The following is a 22,128-nucleotide window of genomic DNA, read 5'->3' as shown; positions in this document are numbered from 1 at the left end:
ACACAAACACACACACATACTTTCTTTTTCTCTATTTCTCTTCTTCTATCTTTCTGATTGTTTCTTCTGCCTCTGTCTCTGCCCGTCTCTGCTTCTGTCTCTCTGATTCTGTCTCCTCCATCTGTCTTTGTCTCTCTGTTTATCTCCATCTCAATCTCTCTTTGTCTCAGTCTTTGTATTTCTCTTTGTCTCTGTCTCTCCCTCTCTGTTTGTTTCTCTGTCTCTGTCTTTCTCTTTTTCTCTCCCTCTGCTTTAGTATCTCTTTTTTCCATTTGTTTTTGTTTTTGTCTCAGTCTCTGAGATAGACTCAGTCTGCTTCTTTTTTCTTTCTCTCTGTCTCTCTCTGTCTCTGTCTGTTTCTCTCTCTCTCTCTCTCTCTCTCACACACACAAACACACACACACAAATTCATCATTGTAAGGAACTTCATTGGTAATTTGGTTTAATTCATTCCTAAACAGGAATCTTTTCTAACCCAACATCCTTGCAAGTTCATTTATTTTATTTTTCAAGACTTTGACTGTTTTGCTTACCATCTCATATAGTGAGTTTTGAATAGTTAGAATACCTTTCCTTCTATTGTTCATAAATCCAATTATGTTCAGCTTAAAACCAATGCTCTTGGTCCTGCCCTCCAGGATTAAGCAGAACAAATCTGATTCCTCTTTGACATGATGATCCTGAAAGTACTCAAAGATCCTGAAAATACTCAAAGATAAGCAATTATGACTATCACTAGTTTTCTTTCTCTAGGCTAAATACTCTCAATTCTTTAAAAAAAAAATTGATAATGGCTTTGACATCTGTTTTTTGTTCATTTTATTTGTTAATAAATACGAATACTATTTAGAAAAAAAATTTTCTATAGTTTATTAATAAAAATAATTAGTAGGCTAAAAGTAGCCATTTGATTAATTGTAAGAAAGAAATAACAATTTTATCAATTAATATTAAACCATTCAAACATACCCTTAGATTGCTTTTGATCTCAGGATAATAAAAATTAAGTATAACAATGAGTCAAATGGTGACCTGAGGAGTGACCTACAAGGAAATGTAGTTAAACTACATATAACCTTGGTATATAAGCATATTCAAAAATATATATATAAGTACAAGGTAAAAAGAAATGATGGGAATGGCACATTAGCTTATGAGAGAATCAGGGAAGATTTTGAGAATCAAGAGCTTAAACCTTTGTTAAGTTTTGAAGGAAACTAGGGGTAATGGGAAATGGAAATGAGGACAAAATAAATTCAAGGCATGGGGGATATAGTTGTGCAAAGATAATATAGGAGAAGAAGTTGGGATGTTATATCTGAAGAAAATCAAAATGGATAGTTTGGTTGGATCTTTAGAGTACAGGAAATGTAATGATGTAGAGCAAGGTCAGAAAAGAAAGAAGATAAGTGTCAAGGGTTTCAAATTCCAAAAAAGAGGAGTTGATACTTTATCCCAGAGACAATAAGAAGCCTTAGAAATTTAGTGAGGAATGAATGAAATAATCAGACTTCTAAGTAGGAAAATCTCTGGCAGCCATGTGGAAGATGGATCAGAGGAAAAAGAGGTATGGGGCAGGAGGCAGAATAGTATTGCAGCAATTCAGACAAGCACTGATTAGAGTCTGAACTAGAATTTTAACGTGAGAAGAGAGAAAAGCACCAACACTAGAGATGTCGAGGAGGTAAAATGTATAGAACTTGGATTGGATATGTGGAGTAAGAGAGCCTCCAGGGACCTGTCCTTGCTTTTATGATATTTAACATTTTTATCCATCTTGGTGCAGCTGGCATGCTTATCAAATGTGTAAAACCAGGAGGGAGTACACACCTTAGTGAATAAAAGGATCAAGCATCAAGACTATTTCAATGGGATGAATTCTTTGTGATGATATTTAACAATTATCAGTATAAGTCCTACATTTGGATTTTTAAAAAGTAATCAACTTTGCAAGTACAAATGGGCCCACATAGCTAGAGAAAAGTTCATGAGAAAAGATGCTTTGGGGAACTTAGAGTTCAATGAGAATTAATTCTGACATAGCAGCTGATTTGGCAGATACTATTCCTGACTGCCTTAAGACAGGCACAATATCCAGAAGGCAAGAGGTGGGTGGAGTTCCCACTGTACTCTGATTTAGTAAGAACACATTGGAAAATCCTTTTCAGGTCTCTCTGCCTCACATTAGAAAGGAAAAGCTGAAACATATATAGAGGAGGGGACCCAAGAAAGTGAGAGAGCTAAAGACCATGCTATATAAGGATCTATGGAAGAAATTGGGAATGTTATTGTAGAAAATATTTAGGATGATATGAGAGCTATTAATAAGTATTTAAAGAACTTTTAAATAGAAAAGAGATTAAATTTATTTTTCTTAGCCCCAGAGTGAGAGCAGAAGTAGGAAAAATGATTTTAACTTGATATAAGAGAGAGGAGAATATCGCTTATAATTAAAGTTGTCCAAAAATGAATGGGTCACTTCAGGAGGATAAGATCTTCCTCATCACAAGTTTGAGACAAAGGCAGAATGGGATTCATGTTCAGACAGAGATAGACTGGATGGATTCTAAGGCCCTTTCCAATATTGCAATTCAGTAACTTTATTCCCTATTAATTTACACTGTAGAGTGCACCCAATTTATGAATGCATTTTCTTCCCAAATGACAAACATATAATTTGATTAGCATGAATAAATTTGATTGAGGTCACAGAGCACTGCAAACAGAGATACCAGATATTTAAAGCAATACTTGACACACAGGGACTTTTATCAGCATAGATATTCCCTCTCGTCATGTATATCACAAAAATTCCACATCTAAGTTCATCAGAAGATAATAGATTTATAGTTAGAAAGGATCTTAGAAATCAATGTGTATACTCCTCACTTTTCAAATGAATAAGCTTTGGTTGACTTTTCCAGGTGATGATCTCTCTAGGGTCACTGAGCTAATGAATTTTGGAGGCAGTATTTGAACTTGATTCTTTCTGATTCAAAGTTTAGTGCTTCAAACTTTGTGTCATTTAGCTTCCTCAGATAGTTTAATAAGCTACTAGGACTAAAAAGTTCTTTATTTGGTAGTGAGACTTTTTTGAGGCAATCAGGAGTAAGTGACTTGCTTAGGCTTACACAGTTCGGTATCTTTGAACTCAAGTCCTCTTGATTCCAGAGCTAGTATTCTACTCACTGAGACACCTTGCTGTCACCAACTTCTAACCCTAGTTGCATGGTTCCTAGAACGCAGGCACATAATCTGTCAAGCTGAAGATCTTTCTAACTTGATAGAAATAATAATAAGAGCTATCATTTATTTTAAATAAAATATGTAAACTTTGCTGTTTACAAATGCTATGCATATTAAATATTTTTGTCACAACAATCCTGTGAAATAAATGTTATCTATCATTATCCCAATTTTACAGATTAAAAAATAGAGACTGAGAAGGGATTGTTTAGGATCACACAGCTAGTAATCATTTGGGGCAGGATGAGGGGTCAGTTCTTTCTGACTCCAAATCTATTGTCCAACTGTATCACCTAACCTCCTGGTGGTAGAACTCAGAGCTTGTTTTCCATAGGCACAGTTTTTGAGAGTCTAGGGTCTTATTCCTAACATGATAAGGCTATACCGGAGGAAAGAAGTAAAAGGGAAGGAAAATAGAAATGTATTAGCAAATATGTTCTCCCCCCCCCCCCACCCTTTTCCCCTTAATGGAAAGGAACAAAACATTTATCTTAACTCTTAGTATGCACTAGGCACTATGCTAACAACTTTACAAATAGCGCATTTAATCCTCAGAACAGTCCTACAAGATAGATTCTATTATTATCTCCATTTTGTTGTTATTATTTAGTCGTTTCAATTACGTGTGACTCTTGATGATCCCATTTGGGGTTTTCTTGGCACATATATTGGAGTGATTTGTCATTTATTCTCTAGCTCATCTTACAGATGAGGAAACTGAGATAAACAGGATTAAGTGACTTGCCCAGGATTGGATCCCACAGTTAGGAAGTATCTGAGACTAGATTTGAATTAAATTTTTGCTGCCTCCAGACCTAATGCTCAATTTACCTAGCTTCCATGCCTAGATGACTATTTCAGACACTGACTCTTTGAAATGAGGTAAGTAATTATGATTTATTCTTTCATTATTCAAGCTAACCTAAGCCATCTGAGGCCCCCAAAAGAAACAAAAGTGGCTGAATACACACCAACTCATTTCTTTCATCTCCAAGTAATGTATTTCTATCTTCTAGCTTCCTTATGGTAGCATTCAACTCAGCAATTCTCTTCTGGTTTCTTCGTAAGTCCTGTAAACAGAATGAAATAAAGTACTTTTCATCAGTTCTCAGGAAAATAAAATCTTTGGTAATTTTTCTACCCAGCTTGAAAGAGTGATAACAACACATTTTCTTGATCAGGGAAGAAAAAGGAAAGATCTTTCCTCCATCTCCCCTACCATTCTCCCATTCAATCAAGGCCAGAGTTGGTATTTGAGAGAAGAAACTTCCTACTATGTCTCTTAGGAAAGGTGGAGCTAGTAGGACAATTTAAATAAAAGGCACTTCTCCCATTGGTATAGATTACAACCTCTCTCCAGCTTGATAGTCTTTGGGAGTGGTTGTGACCCCCAAATTCCTTACCCTATGGTTAACTTGCTGATGAAACTCCTTCAGCTTAACTAGGCTGGTCCTCAAATGTTAGACATGCAGACTCCTAGGAACTTTTTCATCTTGGTTAAAATCTGCCTGAATTTGTGCTCCATTGCCATAACCTTGAGAACCCAAGGTTACTTCCACACTACTGTGAGGCCTTAGAGTGGAACTCAAGTTGAGATATAAAAATAACAAAATTTTTAAAAACTTTCATTTAAGTTATTCAATGTATTCCAGGTATTAAATAATTTGTAAGATGAGTTGGCAGATCTCATATAAAAATAAAACATAAATATATACTCATTTCCATCATGGCAGTCCTAAAACTGATTTCTCTACTAATGATAGACATTGAGGAAATTTAGTGGGTAGTTAAATTGGACTAGAAGCTTTTAGGCAGCCATTCCAAAGGTTTCAATCCACTAATGGCTCTTTTTGGAATCAACAATGGATGATAAATGTTGACCCCTGTAGATTATGAGTCTTTTTGACCAATCACCATTCTGACTGCTCCCACAGGGGAAAATTACCAGTCTTGGCTGGAGGCAAAGTCTTTTTCCTCCAACTTCTGATTCTGACCACATGTTGGAAGCCAGGCAGGTGTGCTAGGGCTAAAACCACAGCTATAGGAGATAGGAAGAGAAATTTGTGAGTCTCTTGGGGCATACTAATGGGATGCCAACCAGACTGTTGTTTGGAGTTTTGAAACCCCCATTATCTGGATGCTAGTGGTTTTGGTAGGGGGAAGTAGGATTGATTTTCTTTAAGGTGAACTGAAGGGGGTGGGGCAGGGGAAAGCCTAACAGACCAATTGTAAAGTCAGATAGAACAAATAGAAAATGGCACCACAGTCCATGTCACTGGGCCCAGACTTACAGGGCTACCGCAGTGGTCAGAGCCATCTCCAGCTCTTCCTGGAATTTCTCGTTTGGGGCTGCTCATGTTGCACTCAGCTTCCTTCACCAGGAAGAGCTGCTCATCCAAAGCCTCCTTTTGCAGCTGGAGCTTCTGGACGTAGCCTGTCTGCGTCTCCAGCTCTTTTTCCAGGGAAAAGATGATCCTATCCTTGGCCTTGATTTCATCCATCTGAATGAAAGAAGAAACAAGTTAAAGTCACAGAGTCACAAGATGACTAGAAGAGTGCTTGGGGATACTCTATTGTAACCTTCTTATTTTATAAAAGGTAAATTAAGGCACTGAGAAACAAGGAAACGTGCTTAAGATCATACAGATAGTAAATATCAGAGTCACAGAAAATAAGAGACAAACTAAGGACTTGGTTTCAATCATGTGCTTCTAGATCCAAACATTTCCACCGCATTATGTTTCCCTCCAATGTGATGAAATTACAAGGGCATCATCGATGGGAAATTAACCTGTTTTTCTTGATTATAGTCCTTTTGCTATTGACTAATGTGGAGAATTTAACGAATGACATTCGTCATTCATGTGAAAGAATTAGAGAACTTAATAATATGTTATTGTATATCAATAGGTCTACATGCTGAATTTTATCATTAAAACTGTAGTTTTATAGTTAAACTGTCCCAGAGAAAATGTACCCATTGCTTGCAAAACCAATTAGGAGTTGTCCCAAACTCACAATGGAAGTGACAAAGTTGGGACTTGAGCCCATATCTAATGATTCTAAATTCAGAATTCTTTCTGTTACACAAGTTGTCTGTATAATGAGGGAAGGGAACAAGCATTTATTAAGCACCTACTATGTAGCAGATTCTGTGCTGTGTTTCACAAATATTATTTCATACCAAGAGAACATTGTAAACAGGTACAAGAAGATTATGTGATGATCAACTATGATGGACTTGGTTCTTTTCAACCATGAGATAATTCAGGCCAATTCTAATAAACTTGTGATGGAGAGACATCTGCACCCAAAAAGAGGACTGTGGGGATTGAATGTGGATACACCTTTGTGTGGGGGTGCTGTTTGCTTGCTTTTTTTCTTTCTTTCTCATTTTTTTTCCTTTTTTGATCAGATTTTTCTTGTGCAGTATGATAAATGTGGAGATACATTTGGAATAATAGCACATATTAAACCTACATTGTATTACTTGCTATCTAGAGGATGGGGGAGGTGGATAGGGAGAGAGAAAAATTTGAAACACAAGATTTTATAAAGGATGAATGTTGAAAATTATCTTTGCATGTATTTTGAAAAATAAAAAGCTATCATTATATTAAAAAAAAACAAAGATTATCTCATTTCTTAAGTAAATGAAGGTCAGGGAAAGGCAAAGTGAGTTACTGAGTACCATAAAAATATAGTGAGAAAAGTAGGTCTTCTGACACTAACTACACATTCTATTTCAGGAAGGAAGGAACTGTCCATTTTAGGTGTAGGAGAAGGACTCAAAAACAGGAACAATAAGGAAGCTCATACAGATATCTGAATATGTGTTGAAAGTAATGTTTGCTTATATAAATGTGTGTATTATGGAGAGAAGAATGGCATACTCAGCTGTAATAAAACCAGGACATTAGGGGAAAATTGTGGTACAAATAGAAAGACCCTTGGATATGGGCTGGAATTCCAGTCCTGCCAGTTTTTGGTTATTGAGTAAGTCTCTTGACCTGTATGCCTATTTGCTCACTTAATTTTTTTTCTTTTTTTTAAAAAGTGATCCTGTGATTTTACTGGTATGTTATTTTGTTGTTGTTCAGTCATTACACTTATATTCAATTCTTTATGGCTTCTTTTATAGTTTTCTTGGCAAAGATAGTGAAGAGGTTTGCCATTTCCTTCTCCAACTCTTTTACAGATGAGGAAACTGAGCCAAACAGGGTTAAATGATTTGCCTAGGATCACACTGCTAGGACTTGTGAAGGGTTATGTGTCTGAGGCTGGATTTCAATTTAGGTCTTCTTGGCTTCAGGGTTGATTCTCTAACCCCTGAGACATCTAGCTGCCCCTTGGACAAGTTATTTAACTACTATTTATCTCAATGTCCTCAAACTATAAAATGATCATAATAATAGCATTTCCTCCTGGGGTTGTTATGAGTGTGAAATGAGGTAATTTTTGTAAAGTGCTGATCACAGTGTCTGCTCTATAACAGATGCTTAATAAGTATTGGTTTCTCTTCTTTCCTATGTATCTGTGGCCAGATCATCTTATCTCTTTGAACCTCATTTTTTTTCACTGGTCAAACAGATAGCAATAATTATTTGAATATCAGTATTATACATTATGTAGCATCAATATTGTGTTTAGAGAGCCTGCTTCAAGAAAGATTTGGATTTAAACTCAACTTCTAAAACATGTTAACTTTATGACTAGGAAAGCTACTTGCTTCTCTGTCCTTGGCCACTCCCAATCTCCATTGATAGAAAGCATTTCCTCACTGGGAATTTCTTTCCATGATGAAATCACAGATTCAGATTAAAAAAAAAATCTTTATATTCACAATATCCTGGTACTGTCAAAAGAAAAACCCAATGTAATAACAAGATTATATGATGATCAATTCTGATGGATGTGACTCTTCCAACAATGAGATGATTGAGGCTAGTTCCAATGATCTTGTGATGAAGATAGCCATCTACACCCAGAGAAAGGACTGAGGGAACTGAGTGTGGATCACAACATAGTATTCTCACTCTTTTTGTTGTTGTTTGATTGCATTTTATTTTCTTTCTAACTTTTTCATTTTTGATCTGATTTTTCTTGTGCAGCAAGATAAATGTATAATTATGTATGCATATGTTGGAATTAATATATATTTTAACATGTTAACATATATTGGATTACTTGCCATCTAGGGAGGGGGTGAGGGGAAGGAGGGGAAAAGTTGGAACAGAAGGTTTTGCAAGGGTCAATGCTGAAAAATTATCCATGCATATATTTTGAAAATAAAAAGCTTTTAAAAAAGAAAAAGAAAAATGCAATATAAAGTTTAAAGCACTGTAGAAATGTTGGCCTCTGTTATTAGAACTAAAGAAAGTATAGATTGATTGGAGTCACATTCTTTTTTTTTGATTTTTTAAAAAATATTATAGCTTTTTATTTACAAGATATATGCATGAGTAATTTTTCAGCATTGACTCTTGCAAAAACTTCTGTTCCAACTTTTCTCCTCCTTCCTCCCACCCCCTCCACGAAATGGCAGGTAGACCCATACATGTTAAATATGTTAAACTAAATGTTAAATACAATATATGTGTACATATCCATACAGTTATTTTGCTGCACAAGAAGAATCAGACTTTGAAATAATGTGCAATTAACCTGTGAAGTAAATAAAAAATGCAAGCAAACAAAAACAGAGGGATTGGAAATGCTATGTAGTGGTTCACACTCATTTCCCAGAGTTCTTTCACTGGATGTAGCTGGTTCTCTTCATTATTGATAAAATGGAACTTATTTGGTTCATCTCATTGTTGAAGATGGCCATGTCCATCAGAATTGATCATCATAATAGTATTGTTGTTGAAGTATAAAATGATCTCCTGGTCCTATAGAGTCACATTCTTATGCCCAGGTGACCTCACATGACCTCACCAAAACAAAACAAAACAAAACACAGGTCCATTTTCCTTACCCATGTCCCAGAAGAGCCAAAACTTAGCAACAACCTTAGCATTAGTCCCACAGACTTTGTGGCAGAGTAGAGTTAGTGTGAAAAGGAGTAGAGTGAATCCAAGACAACAGGGTTGTTCACTGATATATGGCAGCAGTTTAGGATCACAGATTTAGAAAAGGTAGGAATCCTAGGCCAGGGGTCTCATTTTACAGAGAAATTCACTGATTAATAGCTAATGGAAAGAGTTTATTCAAGAGAACACAGGTAATAAGTGACCAAGGCAATATTTAAGCCCAAATGCTCTAATTACAACTTTTTGGTTTTCCTATTATAATAGACTAGGGTATCCGAAGGTTATTTTTGTGTGAGAGGTCCCCTATATCTTAAGATGCTTCGAGAACTGTGAGGAAACTGAATCCCAGAGGGATTAACATAACTTGCTCCAGTTCACAAGTATAATAGCAAAGGTGTCACACCAAACCATGATTATTTGGAATTAGATCCAGGGTTCTTCTTTTTATATCACACTGCTGTTGTCATAAAATAAAATTCAATGTCTTCCATTATTTTCTAGAGATGAACCACAGTGATATCATTATGCCCTTTGTATATTAATTTCTACGTCTGAGTCCAAGTTACTTTTATCTGTCCCTTAACTGCTGCTACTTCATTTTTAAAGTCCTTATTACCTCTGGTGGGGACTATTAAAAATAGCCTATTGACCCACCTTTTTGACTTTTTCCTCTTCTCCTTCAATCCATCTTTCAGAGAGCTGACAAAAGAATGTTCCTGATGCACAACTCTGACAATTATCACTCTCCTGCTAAAAACCTTCTATAGTTCCTCTTGCCCTTTGGAATGGGTCTTCCTGACTCAGAGGCCAGGCCACTGTCCACTATCCTACTCTATCTATCATCTACAATAAGAGATATATACATGCACTATTAATCTCACATAGATGTGCAGATTAAATGAGATAGATTATATAAAGCATTTTGCAAATTTTACAGGGTTATGTTATGGTCAGGCATAAGACTAAACTCTTCTATTTGATCATAGAATAAAACTGGAAAGGACATCATTAAACTCTAATTTCTTAGCCTGACTGGCATTACACACTCTCCCATTCACAGATTCTCCATTCCAACTAATTATACTCTCATTCCAATTTCTACTGCTTCCATGCATTTGCAGAGACCTAGAAAATACCTGAGCAGGCAGGTGTTACATGGTTAGAGTAATGGTTCTGGAATCAGGAAGGCTCACCATCCTGAGTTCAAATTCAGGGTCAGACACTTTATGGTTGTATCATTTTGCTCCTGTCACTTAACTCTGTTTACCTCAGTTTCCTCATCTGTAAAATGATCTGGAAAAGGAAATGGTAAACATTCCAGTATCTTTGCCAACAAAACTCTAAATGGGGTCATGAAGAGTTGGACAAGACTGAACAATGACAGCAACAACAGGAAGATACTCTTTCCATAGTCTGCCTATTGAACTCCTTCTCTTCCTCAAAGGTTTAACCTCAGTTCTTCTTCCTCCATTCAACTTATTCAAGTAAACACATTTTTTCAAGTGCCTAATAAAACAAAATGCTAAGTAGTAGAAATATATACACATACATATATACATGTATATGTGTGTATATATACATATAAACATATATGTTGTGTGTATATACAATACATAATTCAATGTATTATATATATATATATATATATGAATATATATCATACTTTAAAAGAATCTCTGCTCTTCAAAAGACTGCATTCTTTTGGGAATGGGAGTTGATACTCTCCATGAAGTTTTCTATGATGTTTCCCAGACAAAAGTGTTTTCTTTCTTTTCTGTTTTTCTCAGACTATTTTGTTGGCTCTCTCCTTTCCTATGATCACATTCTAATGAATTATATTTGTTTGTGAATAATTCATATATCCACTATTAGGTGATAAGCTCCATAAAGTCAGGATTTGTATCATTTTTCATGTTTGTATTTCCTTCAGAGCCAAATTCAAGGCCTAGTGCATGATGTTATTGTAAGATCATAGACTTAGAACTGGAAGAGAAAATAAGGTTTATTGATTCCATTGTTTTCATTTAACAGATAAAGAAACCTAGGCGAGGTAAAAATGTTAAGTAATTTGTCCAGTATCACACAAGTAGTAAGTTTAAAATATTTATTTTATTGAAATGAAATGTATATGTTTGGGAGGTGGTCTCATGCTTGAAGACCAGTGGGGCAAGACTGACTAGAACTCTAGTATTCTATCAACTGAATCACCTAGATTATGATATGATGATTATGATGTTAACAATTTTCATCCAACTCCTTCATCATACAAATGAGGCCCATAAGACATGTCCAGGGTCTAAAACTGAAAGGGTCCTCAGAAGTCTAATCCAACCCTTTCATTTTATAGATAAGGAAAATGATGCTTAGAGAAATTCATTGACTTACTCAATGTCAAAAAGACAGTGAATATCAAAGGTAGGATTCAAATCTAGGTCCTGTGGCTGCAAAGGCTGCATTCTTTCCATTCTACAATGCACTTAAGTTTTATATGATTTCACACCTAACATTCTCTGTACTCTATCATAGCTTTAAAATTCTGTAGAACTTTAAAAATAAGATCCATTATTTCTTTTCTTTCTTTCTTAGGCAATTGGGGTTAAGTGACTTGCCCAGGGTCACACAGCTAGAAAATATTGTGTCTGAAGTCAGATTTGAACTCAGGTCCTCCTGACTTCAGTGCTCTATCCACTGTGCCATTTAGCTGCCCCAACGGTCCATTATTTCAATTGATCCTCACATAGCCCTAGGTAGGGCAGGTATTATGATCCCCTATTCTAAATACCAAGAAATGCAGAGACTCCAGTGGGGTGACATCATGATCACAGAACTAATAAATGGCAGAGCCAGGATTAGAACCCTGTTCTTCTGCTACCAAAGTCAGTTCATTTTCTATTATACCATGTTTTCTGACATGTATTACTCTGGTAGAATGAGAAACTAACTCCTCAGTATTTTATCAGAAGTGCTAGGAAGGTTCCTGACTCCTCAAGACTAAACCCTGCCCACTGGCTGGTGCCTGAAAATTCCATTCTTAGGGTCTTAATACCTTAGACTGACTTAATTTTCTTTCTTGATATTCAAATACCAGAGGGAAAGGAGGATTAATATTTTGAGATTTATCTATCATTTACACAAATGTAAAAATAATTTTAGGGATTGGATTAAATGGCTTCTAAGATCTTTTTGTGCTCTAAATGTGAAATCACATGTGAGAGAGGAGAAAAGTGGGCAACATCCCATATGTGGGTTTGTGAACCATAGAATGAAGAGAGAGGCAGACAGATACAAACTGACTTCTATAGGCCTGGGCTTGTCTATAGGGATCATGAAAAAAAAATCCCTTTGCTTTTGATTTAAAAAAAAGTTCGGATGAGGAAACAATTTCCATTATAAAAGGAAGCTAGAATATTCATCCTATTGTGTCATAAGCTAGTGGAAGGAAGTCAGCAAAAAGAAATGCTTTAAGTAGAAAATCAATGACAGAATCCACTTGTGGATTTGACCTTGAGAAAAGGTCTAAATAGTAATCTATGGAACATTGCTTTCTTCCTTTTTCCACTTTTCTGACACTTTCAGAATTCGTGGTCTTAGATTCCTTTCTATCAGCTAATGTCAAGGCCAAGGGCCAAGTCCAAGTTATCCACATGCCTTTGAGGCTCTGGGAATGTTAGCAATTGTATCTAATGGAAACATGAATGGAATAGTTAGAAAAAAAATCATATCATTTGATAAAACTCCCTGTTTTTTTTTTCTTATGAAGAAATTGTAACCAGAGAGGGAATGGAATTGCCCCAGTTAACATTAGTACAAAAGTAGCGGAGCTAAGGTTCAGACCAAGGCTTCTAACTCCAAATCCACTATTCTTCCCACTACACTAAGAAATACACAACAAAATTAAAAATATTTCAATAATTGTGATTCATATCAAAACACAATAGGGTCAGACATGTTTGGGTCACCAAAAAAATGCTGATTGGCTCCATGGTAATTATATTTATTTAATGACTTATTAGAGCTACAGTTTCAGTTGCCCTTATGATCCCTCAAAAAAATATAGATCCCAGTTCCATGACAGAGGACAATGCCCATATGGGATTTTCTCATTAAGGAGTAGTTTGCTATTTCTTCTCTAGCTCATTTTACAGACAAGGAACTAAATGACATGCTGAGGATCACACAGCTAGTAAGGGTCTGAGAATGGATTTCATTTCATGAAAATTAGTCTTCTTGACTTTAGGCCTGGTGCTCTAACCACTGTGCCACCTAACTTCCTATTAATTTAATATATGACCTTGGTCATATATTATTACCAAATATTATTACCAATATTATTACCAAAATAATATTACCAATATTATTACCAAAAAAACTCCAAAACCATTGGGTCCCCATTTCTGGAAAGTAGCTTCTCTGTTAGCTGGTCTAATCTTCAGATGAAAGACTTGTGGTCTGTCACTGAACCTATCCTGGCAAACATTCCAGCCTTATTAGGGCCTGCCACAGTGAACATTCTGACACAATGGAGATGCCAGCATCATCTCAATGCCATGGTAAGGCACTCCGGATGACATTAGGAGAGGAAATTCATAATAGTGACTTTAGAGATTTAAAATTTAAATCTAATAGAACAACTAATTACTGTCTTGATTATAAATCTTGGAAATTCCTCATTTAAAATCTATAATGTCATTTATGGAATAGGATTTCTAATGGTTTCTTTGGAAATGTTGGGAAGACCATAAAGTACATGAGAATGACTTAGGGAAATTTTGATTTTACTTCAATTTGGGGTTTCACAACCCCATTCTAGTACTGCAATCTAAAAGAGCTTCTTTTAAAACCGTTGGTCAAACAGGATGATTTCAGAAAGGCCTGGAGAGACTTACACGAACTGATGCTGAGTGAAATGAGCAGCGCCAAGAGATCATTATATACTTCAACAACAATACTATATGATGACCAGTTCTGATGGACCTGGCCATCCTCAGCAACGAGGTCAACCAAATCATTTCCAACGGAGCAGTAATGAACTGAACTAGCTATGCCCAGTGAAAGAACTCTGGAAGATGACTAAAAACCATTACATTGAATTCCCAATCCCTATATCTTTGCCCACCTGCATTTTGGATTTCCTTCACAGGCTAATTGTACAATATTTCAGAGTTTGATTCTTTTTTGTACAGCAAAATAACGGTTTGGTCATGTATACTTATTGTGTATCTAATTTATATTTTAATATATTTAACATCTACTGGTCATCCTGCCATCTGGGGGAGGGAGTGGGGGGAAAGAGGGGAAAAATTGTAACAAGAGGTTTGGCAATTGTCAATGCTGTAAAGTTACCCATACATATAACCTGTAAATAAAAAGCTGTTAAATTAAGGTCACCAGAGGGTGTATACATTGCCTCTACTGTCAAATAAGGGTAAGCAAACCACATATGTCTTTCTTGGTGAATTAAATTAGCAAGAGAGAGCATCTCTTTAGGAATATAGCTAAACCTAGAAAATACACTACCAGATGGATTCTTTTGCTTTCAATATGGCCCCCATCTTAGAAATGTTCTTTGGGGAAAGCAATTTCTATTTTTAAATGATTTGAGTTCATGTATTTTTGTATTTTGCTTTTAAGTGTGAGTTCCTGGACAGCTGACCAGGAAAAACTACTTGGGACACTTCCAGTGGCATTTTGAAAGTCACAGCAATGACCCTTAATACAACTCTAAAAACTCACAAAGACAAAATGATTTGGGAAGAGACGCTATTTTCATAGCTACCATTTCTACAGCATTTTAAAGAAACACATAAAACTTCATGCTGTTGCAGCAGCCTTTTGAGCTAGTAACAAAAATATCAGCATCCTGTAACTAGTAATAACAAATGGATACTATCCGTATTTTGCAGATCAGAAAACTGAGGCCCAGAGAAAAGTAGTGACTTACTCTAATAAATGTCAAGTCTGGGATTCAAGTTAATGTCTTCTGAGTCCAAGTTCAGTGTTCTTGGATAGCTCTATTTAGACAACCACTTAGAGACATCTTGGACAAAAGAAATCAATTTATAAATATTTATATAAAATAGTTGATGAGAAGCATCATAGCAGATTGGAAATAGAGCTAGATAGTCAGAAGACCTTGTGTTGGAGTTTTAGCTTAGCCACTTAGTAGCAGAGTAACTGAAAAAGTTAAATTCACTTTTCTAAATCTTGATTTCCTTATATTCAAAATGGGGATAATAATTTCTGCACTAGATATCTCACAGAGTAGATGACAACAAATCATAAATCTTAAACACTTTATAATAATGTGTTGGTAAAGTTATAAGATCATGAATTCATAGGACTGTAGGTGTCATAGTTCTAGAAAAGGGCCATCTAGTTCAACTCCCTCATTTTATAGATGAGGAAACTGAGACCTGTGGAGGGTAAATGATTTGTGAAAACCACGGAAGTAATAATTTTGAAAGATAAGCCCTGAACTAAAATCTGACTGTGGAGCTAGTTCTGCCATATGCTATCTACCTCATTTTAATTGAATAGGAAACTGAAACCCTGAATGAAAGGGAGTTGACCAATATGAAATTAATGAATTATATTAAATTTATAGGCAATTAAGTGGCAGAGTGGATAGAGCACCATATCTGGAGTCAGGAAGACTCATTTTCATGAGTCAAAATCCAGTCTTGAATACTTACTTGATCAAGTCATTTAACCCTCTTTGCCTCACCAATTTGTAAAAATGAACTGGACAGGAAATGGCAGACCACTCTTTGTTAAGAAAAGTCCCAGACAGGAGGTGGAGCCCAGATGGTGGAGTAAAGGCAGTAACTTGCCCAACTTTTCCCTCAAACCGCTCTAAATTCCTTTAAATAATGGCTCTAAACAAATTTTAGAGCATCAAAACCCCCACAAAGATGGAGTAGAACATTTTCCAGTCATAAGCAACTTAAAAGGTCAGCATAAATGGCCTATGGCAAGAAAAAGCTTTTACAGTGGAGGGGAAAGGAAGAGGAGACGATTAGTGAATTCTCATCAGAATTGGCACAAAGAGTAAGTAACATACATACTCAATAGGGATACAGAAATCTTTTACCCTGTAGAAAAATAGGAAGGGAATGAGATATGGGAAAGGGGGGAGGATGACAAAAGAGAGGGCATATTGAGGAGGGACAGAGTAAAAGGAGAGAGAGAATAAATGAGGGGGGAATACAGTTAGCAATAGTAGTTATAAAATTTTTTTTGAAGCAAGTTTCTCTAATAAATAAAAGATATGTCCCCAGATATGTCCCCATTGGGCTATAAATTCTTGTATATCTTTTTACCTAACAATATCATGCTAGGCATGAATACCCAAAGAGATTTTTTTTAAAAGGGAGGAAAATGATCTATAATACAAATAATATTCATAGCAGCTTTCTTCTCAGGGCAAAAAAAAAAAAAAAAAAAAAAAGAAAGAAAATTGAGGGTATGCCCACCAAATGGCTCAAACTATGGCATATATTTATGATTGAATATTATTGCTCTATGGGAAATGATGAGCAGGATGCTCTAAAAAAAACAAACAAACAATTCGGGAAAGTCCTTCATGAACTCAAGCAAAGTGGAATGTACTGTATACAAAGTAATAGCAATGTTGAGGGATGACCAGCTGTAAATGCCTTTGCTATTCTCACTAATACAATCAGCTATGACTACTCTGAAGGACTTAAGATGAAAAATTCTATCCTTACCCAGACAAGGAACTAACTGTCTGAATACAGATTGAAGCATTCTCTCTTTCTTTTTAATTTAATTTTTCTTGAGGGTTTTTATTTTCATTAGAGTGATAGATCTATGTTTTCTTTCACAACCTGACATTTAAGGAAATGTTTTTACATAATTTTACAAGTGGTTTCTTAATTGTGGGTGGGTATAAGGAAGAGGACCTAGAACTCAAAAATCTTAAAAACAAATGTAAATTTTTTTGTTTGGACAGTAATTGAGGAAAATATTAAGTAAAAAAGTAAATCCCAGACAAGGGGCACAAAAACTTGGGCATGACTTAAATGACTGAATAACAAGATTTGAATGCAAATCTTTTGCCTCTCAGTCTTTAATTTTTTTCTTACATTATGGCTACAATTTCTGTTTAGTATAACTATAAGCCTTTAAGTCCTCAGGTATTTTTATCCTTTGTAAAGCTTTAAGCATCATAGAAATGTAAGCTCTTAGTATAATTAAGCATTGAGAGAGCATAATTTCCAGGATAAAAAAGTGAAATCAAAGGACTTTAATTCCATGCATCCAATTCTGGTGTGTATGGGGGATAAGAGGGTGGTGGTGAGGAGCAATATATTTCATGCCATTCCTGTGTGTTTTCAGGGAAGGCTATCAATTCATCAGGTGATAAAAGCAATGATAAGAAGGACACATTTTCCAATGGCCATGATATCACAGAACAAGCACTCGCAGGAGTAATGGGATTCCATCATTTCCTTCCACACAGTTCTACTCACCAGCCGCCGGATGTCACGTTCACATTCCCATTTGATCTTGGAGATGGCTTCCTGGTGGGACTGGTGCTCACTCCGCAGGTCCCCAGCCTTGATTTTGTCAGCCTGGATCATATTATTCAGTGCCTCATCCACCTGCTTTTTGGCTGACTTAAGGTCAGTGATCTCCTGGAGAAGCTTGAGGCGTTCTGAGTCAAAGAGTTTCCGGGCCTCCTCACGGGCCTCAATGGTCAATGCTGTCCTTACTTTGTCACTACTGCCATCCCGGAGGGCAAACAGGGCTGACTTAAGCCTCTGGATCTCCCCATCACGTACTTTGACCGTCCGTGCCATTTCCTGCTCATGCTGCTTGATCAGGTTCTCTCGGACAGCCTGCAGTTCCTTCATTTTTTCCTCATGGAGTTTGGCCTTAAGTTCTGTGACCAAGACTGTATGTTTGCGCTGCTCCAGTTCACGGATTCGTTTGGTTTCTTGGGTTTTTTCTCTTTCAAGTTTTGCCACCTAGAGCACAAAAAGAAATAAAAAAAATAAGAGACGATACATTCATAGAACACTTTTAAGGTGTGCAAGATTTTTTTTTCATAAACTTTATCTTATCTGATTTTCACAGCAAACCATGAGACTGGCTCTATTATGATCCTCATTTTAGAGATAAGGAAACTGAGGCTCTTAGTGTCTGAGGCTGGACTTCTTCCATCTTCTTCCCCCAGTGACTTCTTGCTTCACTCCCTCAGGCCTCAGACTAAGAATTCATTTAAGAGGACTGGGAAATTAGAAATCTTTCCCTCCCCCTTGACTTCCTCATCCCTTGTCCTTCTCCCCAGTGCCAGGTCACCTAGAACTTATAAGGGCTATTTGACTACTTACATGGTTAGGATAAGATAGGTATCACCAATTCCTTACACAAAAACAGCAGTCCATTAGACTTACCAATTCTCCCACTTCTGCCCCCTATTATTCTTCAGGGGGTAGATCCTACCAATTACCTTGCATCTATGCCCTATCATCTGACTTACTAATGTGACTTTAGGACTCCCACAAGTAGCTGGAAAACTTTTAGGATGTCTAGGCCCTTATGTTCATCATATAACTAGACTTTCTTTTATATATATTGACTAGTCTAGTTAAAGTATGAACAACTTGACAGAAAGGACTGTCATGCTTTTTCTGTTTGCATCCACAGGGTTTAGCACAATTCTTAGCACAAACTAAACGCTTAATAAATATCTTCTTTCCTTCCTTCCTTCCTTCCTTCCTTCCTTCCTTCCTTCCTTCCTTCCTCCCTTCCTTCCTTCCTTCCTCCCTCCCTCCCTTCCTCCCTCCCTTCCTTCCTTCCTTCCTTCTTTCCTTTTTTCCTTTTCTATCCTTTTCATTCATTTTAAGCTAGACTGATTTCCACTTCAGTACATTTGGCAATAAGTACTAAGGATAACACAAAACATTTTTTAAAGAACTGTGCTAGAGACAAAAGGTAGATCAAAGAACTAATTTAATCACAGCTTGGGGTAGATAGGGAAATTATAAGAACTGACTGAGAGGGAGCAGTATTATTCAACTTTTATTTTGTGACTGCTATTTTTTAAACCAAAATATAATGTCTGTGGATTGAGAAGAATAGAAAAAGATAATTAACAGAGAGTTGAAAGTCCAAATAATTGGAAAGGATTCTAAGACAGTGCTTTATCTGTTCTCAATGAGTTCAACTCACCATCACCAAAAAAACTATGTCCCAAAATGCCAGAAGAATTTGTGGATGTGTTGTTCTGAGACTCTCATTTATTTTTGAAAGCTCTTTGAAAACAAATGGCATCACAGGACTGATGGTTATCATTTGCCTCAATTTTCATTAAAAGCCAATTAGGCTGATTCTTATTCCTGGCAAAATGGTAGAACATATGAGATGACTTGTGTATATTTTAAAAAAGGAAATGCCCACTAAAATACAACAGAGATTCATCAAGTACAGGCCATGACAGACTAAAATAATTTGTTTTTCAACAAGGCTAATAGCTCGGTAGTTGAATGGAATGCTATAGATCTAATATGCCTGGCTTTCAGTAAGATGTTTGATCAGCAAAGATATGCTTGCTGTGGTGATTGACACAGTAGAGAGATGCAATAGGTGAGAGTAAAGATAGACAGGTTTGGAACTTGTTGAATGACTAGACCCTAATACCAGTCACTTATGAATCATTGTGAACCTAGAGGCATGGCCCTGTAATTTTTCAGGTTATTAGGAAGAGTTACTTTAAAGAATGGATAAAGTGCTTTAAAAGGAAAACCAAAGACAAATGATATGGAAAAGCAGAAGAAAATTTTAACCTGAGTTATGAAGTAGGGAGGTGGAAATAGTATAATACAGAGAATGAATGGAAAAAGGACCACTAAACTGTAAGACTTTTATCAATGATACCAATGAAGGTAGAACTTCAGGCTTCTCCTTTTCACAGATTACATGGGACAGGAAGATATTATAAGCATAGTGGATCATAAAAAACCAAAAAGATCTCAACAAACTAGAACAATGAGTTAAATCTACTAAGATAAAATATAACACAGATGATGACAAAGTTCTATACAGTGATAAACACATTAAAGAAAGGAAAATTAAGTACTATGTGAGATAAGAGGGAGAATACTGTTATTGATCTATAAGGGTGGGAGTTTGGAAAAGGAGGTGGAAAGTCAGGATAAATTTCAGCATTCCCACCATGGTAAGGATCAGAGATAAGGGCTTCTTTAGAAAAAGCATGGATTAAAAAACAAAACAAAATATGATGATGGACATTTGGATGTCCTCTGGAGTACTTATCCTATTCAAGATGTGACAAGCTTTGCTATTTGATATTCAATTTTTCCAATCTCTTTTGGAGCAAGTTTGCTAAAAACTGGGTAGCAATTGATGTCTCATCTTTTAGAGATAAGGAAAGGATAGGAATACCCCCATTTAGCACACTGTTGTGGAGTGAGAAGAGTAGACTTAGAAACAGATTTTGAATTCCAGAACTGCCAATTATTCCCTCTGTGAATATGAGCAAGATAATTGAGTTCTCTATTTTCTTGGCTGTAAAAGGATGGGATTCAACAACATGATTTTTAAAGTCTTTTCCAGATCTAGATTCTGCTCCCTCACCCATAAACAAGTAAAAAATTATTGGTGTATAAATACTGGAGTCTAGAACAGGACAGAATTTAGATGTCATCCATTCCATTTTTTATCATTTTTCAGATGGTAAAATGGAGGCTCAGAAAAAGTCACATAATTAGTGCCAGGGTCCATAGTATCATAAAATCTCTATAATAGAAAGGGCCTCAGAGGGGACTTAAACCAATCTTATCACAAACCTCAATTCTGAACCCCACATTTCTAGTTCTTTTTGCTATGCAATAGCTTTATATTGTTTTATTTTTAAAAATATAAATATATTGGGGCAGCTAGATGGGTCAGTGGATAGAGAACTGGCCCTGAAGTCAGGAGGACCTGAGTTCAAATCCAGTCTCACACACTTATAGTTACTAGTTGTGTGACCCTAGGTAACCCCAACTGCCTCAGCAACAACAACAAAAGTCAATAGATTTAGCTACATGGTTTTTTGGGGTTTTTGTGTATATTTTAAGAAGTTTTTTTTTTACAATAAAAAAACAATTTTTTCCTCCCTTCCTCCCTCTCTTCCTCCCTCCCTCCTTCTATCCCTTCCTTCCTTCCTTCCTTCTTTCCTTCCTTCCTTCCTTCCTTCCTTCAACAGGTTCTTCTTAATATAGTAAAAGACTCAGTAAATTTACAATGTGTATACATGGGTTCAATTCCTATATTTTTCTGTGTGAGACTTTGGGCAATTTATTTTAACTCCCCAATATAGAATCCAAGGACTTATATCTGGAAGGGACTTTAGAAATAATCTTTTTCAATGTTCTCATTTTTAGATGGAAAAATTGAGTCCTAGAGAGGTTAAATGGCTAATCTGAGGCTTCCTCAATTAGAAAATAGAAATAATAAAACTTATGCTGTCTGCATCACGTTGTTATGAAAGACACAGTGTAAATCTTAAAGAACTATATACATATTGTTCTATAAGAAATGAACAGTAGGATGAATACAAAGAGGTTTGGAGAGACTTACATGAACTGATGCTAAGTGAAATGAGCAGAACCAGGAGATCATAGTACACTTCAATAACAATACTATATGAGGATCAATTCTGATGGAAGTAGTTATCTTTGGCAATGAGAGGATCCAATTCAGTTCCAGTTGATCAGTGATGAACAGAACCAGCTACACCCAGTAAAAGAACACTGGGAAATGAGTGTGGATGACAACATAGCATTTACACTCTTTCTGTTGTTGTTTGCTTGCATTTTTG

General features: G+C 36.1%; 1 protein-coding gene across 6 annotated transcripts in view; it reads right to left on the bottom strand.

Annotated features, from left to right (window-relative positions):
• JAKMIP2 (janus kinase and microtubule interacting protein 2) overlaps positions 1-22,128 on the bottom strand; it is a 215,034-nt gene that overhangs the window by 63,128 nt on the left and 129,778 nt on the right. For all 6 annotated transcript variants that reach the window (XR_004232163.1, XR_004232166.1, XR_004232165.1 and 3 more), the window contains exons 3-5: positions 17,771-18,268; positions 5,538-5,747; positions 4,218-4,316 (exon numbers count right to left, since the gene is read on the bottom strand). Coding sequence is in view for 3 of the 6 variants with exons in the window: in XM_031953683.1 (XP_031809543.1) it covers positions 4,218-4,316; positions 5,538-5,747; positions 17,771-18,268 (807 nt within the window). In the remaining 3 variants the exon portion in view is untranslated. The remainder of the gene's footprint in view (positions 1-4,217; positions 4,317-5,537; positions 5,748-17,770; positions 18,269-22,128) is intronic.

This window comes from Sarcophilus harrisii, chromosome 2 (assembly GCF_902635505.1).
Source record: "Sarcophilus harrisii chromosome 2, mSarHar1.11, whole genome shotgun sequence".
NCBI lineage: Eukaryota > Metazoa > Chordata > Mammalia > Dasyuromorphia > Dasyuridae > Sarcophilus > Sarcophilus harrisii.
The sequence above is the reverse complement of the archived record's forward strand: the minus strand, read 5'-3'. Positions and strand labels throughout refer to the sequence as shown.